The 6000-nt window shown below is 39.6% G+C and overlaps 1 protein-coding gene across 6 annotated transcripts in view; it reads right to left on the bottom strand.

Moving 5' to 3' along the window:
* gfm2 (GTP dependent ribosome recycling factor mitochondrial 2) overlaps positions 1-6000 on the bottom strand; it is a 63033-nt gene that overhangs the window by 26824 nt on the left and 30209 nt on the right. For all 6 annotated transcript variants that reach the window (XM_043707480.1, XM_043707471.1, XM_043707466.1 and 3 more), the window contains 2 exons: positions 4514-4702; positions 803-883 (listed from right to left, as the gene is read on the bottom strand). In XM_043707480.1, coding sequence (XP_043563415.1) covers positions 803-883; positions 4514-4702 — 270 coding nt within the window. The remainder of the gene's footprint in view (positions 1-802; positions 884-4513; positions 4703-6000) is intronic.

Here is a 6000-nt window from a genome sequence, read left to right as displayed (position 1 = left end):
CAGAAGTGACATCATCAATCAGCGTGGGGGTGGTAGCTGCATCAGCCACGGCGTCTGAGAACATTCCGAGGCCAGGGGAATCTTCTGGAATGTTTGAGGAGCGCTGGTTATGGAGGTGGGTAGATAAAAGTTTGTTGTACTTACAGTTTTTGATGTTTGAGATGCAATTGAAATACTGTTTGTTGAGGATGTACTGAGTACATCCTCAGGAGTATGTAGTACTCCTGAGGATGTAGTACAGAGTGGGTCCTTTGCAATTCTGAGAGTGTGGCCCTCAGCTGAGGCAGGGATGACTGTAGAGACTGTAGACAGGTGTAGAGGCCTACACCTGACTCCAAACCCACAACTATGTGATTTAACTCAACTGCCCGCCGAGCAAGTCACTCATTCCCAGGGCAGTTAGGGACAGGCAATAAATGCTGGCCGATCCTACATCCTGCAAATTAAAAAATAGCAATGAAGAGAGGCTGAGATCCTCTAGTTACCAGCAGATAGCAGGGCATGCTTTGGTGCCTGAAGTCATCCTCCCAGCAGGAAGCAACCAAAAAGGCAGGCTAAGAAATCCTCGTTGCCTGGGTGAAGAGGCAGCTACAGGCTTCCTCATGGTTCCTCCCCACAACAATGGTGGCCAGGCTGTAAAATCCATTTTATAATTTAAACATTATAAGGCTGTAGAGACTGTGCCTCTTGTACGGTGCAGTCTCCTAGCCCACAATTCAGCCTGATTAGAAACCAGTGGGGAAAATCTTACTCATTGAAAAGGTAAAGATCCCAGTCTTCAAAAAAAAATTACAGAACTCACTTTTTCAGCAGGAACTGCTTCTGGCTCTTCACTTAACTCTTCAAGAACCAATTCAGCAAATTCATCATCCAAATCTGCTACCTGCATTGAAATAATCACAAAAAAAATCAATGTCATTCTAATGTCTACCTAACATTTAGGATATGCCCCACAGGAACCCGCATGACTTTTTTTAAAATCCTCAAGACAAATAAGAATAATATTACTGTTACATCTGTAATCTAGCTATTATAGAAGCAATGCAAGGACGAATGTGATAATTTGATTTTGGCATAAACAGAAATTACATTGCTACTTTTTACTTCATGTAAAATCTTACACATGAAACAGTGATGTAGATAAAGTGCCAGAACTATTAACCATTAAAGTTGATTGTTTTATCTGAGAGTAGACAAAGGGTATCAACCCAATAAGCCGGTATAACAGGCTGATGGAGGCATCAGACTGAATTAGGCTATAATCGGTCCAGCGATCTTCAGCTCCTGTCAGGTGATACAAACATTTGCCAAGTATCTCCATCAGTCCTGCCAAACATTTGCAGTGTCAGCAGAAGCACTATCATAGGAAATTCAACACTAATGGACTTCAGGACATTGTGAAGAAAGACCTACGCAGTGCCACACAGCCAACCTGATGATACTCACACCTGATGTATCCTCTTTAGCCACAGGCAAGATCCCAGAAGACTGGAGAATAGTCAATGTTGTTTCTTTGTTTAAGACAGACAACAGGAATAATGCAAGGAATTATAGGCCGGTGATCCTGAGATCAGTGATAGGGAAATGATTGAAGAAGATTCTTAAGCACAGGATTTACTTGCATTTGAAAAAGATGGACTTTTTTTTAGCAATAGTCAGAATGCTTCATGTGAGGGATGTCTTGTCTTATACATTTGTTTGAGTTTTGTTTTGAAGAAGTGACGAAGAGGATTAATAGGTAGGGCAGTGGAGGTTGTCGACATGGACTTTCCTAAAACATTTGACAAGGTCCCTCATGGTAAGCTGGACCAGAAGATTAAGTCACATGGGATCCATGGTGAGTTGAGAAGTTAGAACAAAACTGGCTTGATTGTAGAAGACAAGGGATAGTTGTGGAGGACTGTTTTTCTAACTGATGTTCTACAAGGATCAGTACTGGGACCTCTCTTGTTTATAATATGTATGTGGATGAAACTGTAAGTGATCTGATTAGTATGTTTGCAGGTGCTACAAAAATTGGGGGAGTTGTGGATAGTAAGGAAAGTTGTCAAGGATGCAGCAAGATATAAAGCAGTTTGAAAGTTTGTCAGAGAAATGGCAGATGGAAATTAATTTGAACAAGTGGGAGGTAATTTTGGGAAGCGAAATGTAAGAAAAAATTGGCAGGACCCTCAGGAGCACTGATACATAGAGTATGTATGGATACGGTGGTGATGAAGGTGTATGTTATGGCATTGAGAACAAAAATTGGCAAGTCATGTCTGAAACACTCCACATCTGGAGTGTTGTTTACAGTCCTAGTCACCACCTAGTTCGAGTAATGATGTGGAGATTTTGGAAATTGGGCAAAAAAGGTTTACCAGGATATTTCCTGGTCTGGAGGGGTATTAGCTATAAGGTTTGTCAAACCTGCAATTCACTAGAGCATCAGACTCTGAGAGACGGCCTGATGCAAGTTTAAAAAATGACAAGAGGCATGGATAGGGTGGATAACTGGAGTCTTTTTCCCAGGTTGGAAATGTCAAATACTGGGAGGTGTAGGTTTAAAATAAGAGGATAAAAGTTTAAAGAAAACGTACAAGGAAAGTGGTTTTTTTTAAACAAAAGATGGTAGCTGCCTGGAATTCACTACCAAGGAAGGTGGTATAGGCAGTTACAATAGCAATGTTTAAGAAGCATTTAGACATACATGTGAGCAGGAAGAAAATTGAGAGATACAGACCATATGCAGGCAGATGGAATTAGTTTAGAACATCATCTTGTTTGGCACATACATAATGAAGGGTCGAGAGTGTGGTGCTGGAAAAGCACAGCAGGTCAGGCAGCATCCAAGGAAGAGAATCAACGTTTTGGGCATAAGTCCTACACAGCAGGAATGAAGGGCTTGTGCCCAAAACGTCAATTCTCCTGCTCCTTGGATGCTGCCTGATCTGCTGTGCTTTACCAGCACCACACTCTTGACTCTGATCTGCAGTCCTCACTTTCTCCACACACATGATGAATCCTTGTGTCTGTTTCTGTGCCAAACTGTTCAACATAACGCTCAAGAAGCTTGACACTTTACAGGACAAAGCAGCCTGCTCAATTGGTACCAGATTCTCAGATATTCACTCCCTCCATCCCTAATACACAGTAGCATCAGTGCATACCATCTACAAGATGCATTGCAGAACTAAAGCTCCTTAGACAGCATCAATCAGACACACATAACCTGCATGTCCCTCTCCTGACAGAAATAAATCACTTTTCCTTCAGCGTCACTGGTTTAAAAGCCTTAAACACGCTCTCTAACTGCACTTACCTCCCGAGGACTGCAGGAGTTCACGAAGTCAGGTCACCACCACCTTTTCAAGGGCAACTAGAGATGGCTAATAAATACTGTAGATCCCTGCTGCAAATATAGACTTCCAGTCACAAAAGCATCTCTCTACTATTACACTCAGTTTCCTGCCTCTCAGCCAATTTTGTATCCAATTTGTTACTTTGCTTGAATCCCATGGTCTCTCACTTTCTTGACCAGTCTATTGTGAAGGATCTTGTCAAAACCCTTGCTAAGAGGACAGCAGCGGAGAATCGTTTTCACCCAGAGTATGATGAAAGTCTGGAACCTATTGTCTGAAAGAGTAGGTCAGTCAGAAACTTGTAATATTATGACATGAACGTAGATTGGGCGGATTGGGCTTGTTTCCAGTGGAGTTTAGATGGCTGAGTGGTGATTTAATTTAAGTTCATAAGATCCTGAACGGTCTTGACAAGATGAAGGTGGAAGGAATGTTTCCTCTTCTGGGTCAGTCCAGAACAAGAAAGTATTGTTTTAAAATTAGAGGTAATATTTTCAGATAGAGATGACAGGCAGACAGTGACACAGTGCTTACCACTGCTGCTTCACAGCACCAGGGACCTGGGTTCAATTACACCCTCGGGTGACTGTCTGTGTGGAGTTTGCACATTCTCCCTACGTCAGCGTGGGTTTCCTCCAGATGCTCCGGTTTCCTCCCACAGTGCAAAGACGTGCAGTTTAGGTGGATTTAAATTGCCTATAGTGTCTAGGCATGTACAGGCTAGGTGGGTTAGTCATGGAAAATACAGGGTTACAGGAATAGGGCAGGGGATAGGTCTGAGTGAAATGCTGTTTGGAAGGTCAGTGGAGACACGATAGGCTGAATGGTCTGCTTCCACACTGCAGGGATCCTCTCATTCTAGGACAAGAAATTGCTTCTTTCAGAGGTTGTGCACTTTGTGTACTTTTGGTACTCTGTGCCCCAGAAGGTGGAGGCAGACTCTTTGAATATTTTCAAGGCATAGGTGGATAGATTCCTGTTAGGCATGGGAAACACAGAAGAGTTTAGCCTGACCTTAAGCTGCTCCACCATTAAATACGGCATCGAATCATCCTGCTCCTATTTCACATGTTCACATATAAACATCCAGTTTACATATTTTATCAGTTATTCGCACACATATATCTAATGTAGACTACTAAATGCCTAAAGCATTTACTTTGAAACTTTACTTGTTCTATGAGGGCAAATCTTGCATCTCTGGCTTCTTTCAAAAGTTTATGGTCATCTGTTGGCGTTAAAGGATTCCGGCTAAAGACCGTGCCATCATCTTCATTAACAGACTTTGAACACCAAAGAACTTTTTCATTTGTAACAAGGTCAACTACCCCATTAAAGGTTTTCCCAGTTCCAACTGGCAGCTGGAATTAAAGAGAAAATAAATACTGTTAAGAAAACAATGCATAGCATATCAAATAATCAGTCACAAATCAGATTCTATAAAATTATTTGGGACCAGTTAGTTTTAAATCAATGATAAAACACATTTTGGTCAAAGGATAAATAGGAACCATTATGAGTGTAGATCTTTCCTGGGTCTGGAGTCAATACACTAGATTTCCTGTTTGCAGCATGTACCAGATAATTAAATAGGTTTGAGTATAGCTTGCCAAGAAACTTAGTTGATTTAGTTCCACTTAAATTAATGGATGGAGGAACAAGAAAACACCTAGGCTCAAGGTCTTTAAAAAATCTACTCTATTCACTTAATGAAGCTGAATAGTTTAAGCAGCATTACGATTTCTATTTCTACTGTCCAAATTTCTAATAGTACCATTGAGGTCTTGCATAGTACATAAAAAGAAATAATTCAAGTATTTAAGGCAATTTTTCGACATGAGCTAAAGGGAAGAGTTAAAAATGTTAACGCAATAAATTTCCAGCATGCACAATTTGTTTGAATGACAATAGAATAGAAAATTATTGTAAAGTGTAGTTTTACATGAAAAAAGCTTTGTCCCCCATCACAGCATCCACAATGACAGAAGCCATACATAAAAGAAAGTAAAACTATGATAAAAGTCATTACATCACTACAGCATAAACATTACTTATTCTGTACAGAAATAATGTATGTTTATATTTGTGCTCATCTAGAAAAGATATTGAAAAACCAAATCAGGATAAACAACCATAAGAAAATAATCAAAACTGGAACATTTTGAATTGAAGTTTTGAAAGCACAGATCCTGTGGTTGATAATGTAATAATGATGAATAAACATCTATTGTTTCAATGCCAATTGATAACCACATTTTGCTAAAAAGTGAAAATTTCTGTTGAAATGAATGTTATATTTTCTTAAAATAGAGTAATTAACTAGCATGGACAAAAATATTGTGGAATGTTTAATTTTAAAAACAGGAAGCCAAATTTTACTGTAAATGACTAAGAGTGCTTGCTGTTGACAACAAAGTCAATGTGTCTCAATCTAGCAATTTTTTCTGGCAGGAATTTGAGTACTCTCACCATATAGTCAGGTAGATCATCAAAGTATTTCCACAGATATATGCCAAAGGAAACAAAAAGCACTGAAATAAAATCACCTTTAATATCTTCTATGTTTTAAAATGAATTAATGATTTAAGTGTCACTATTGTCTTACAGAACACAGTACATTGACCAAACAAGTTAACTAACAAAGACTGTTACCTAATCC

This window comes from Chiloscyllium plagiosum, chromosome 2 (assembly GCF_004010195.1).
Source record: "Chiloscyllium plagiosum isolate BGI_BamShark_2017 chromosome 2, ASM401019v2, whole genome shotgun sequence".
In the NCBI taxonomy this organism is placed as follows: Eukaryota; Metazoa; Chordata; class Chondrichthyes; order Orectolobiformes; family Hemiscylliidae; genus Chiloscyllium; species Chiloscyllium plagiosum.
This window is presented reverse-complemented; position numbering and strand designations above follow the sequence as displayed.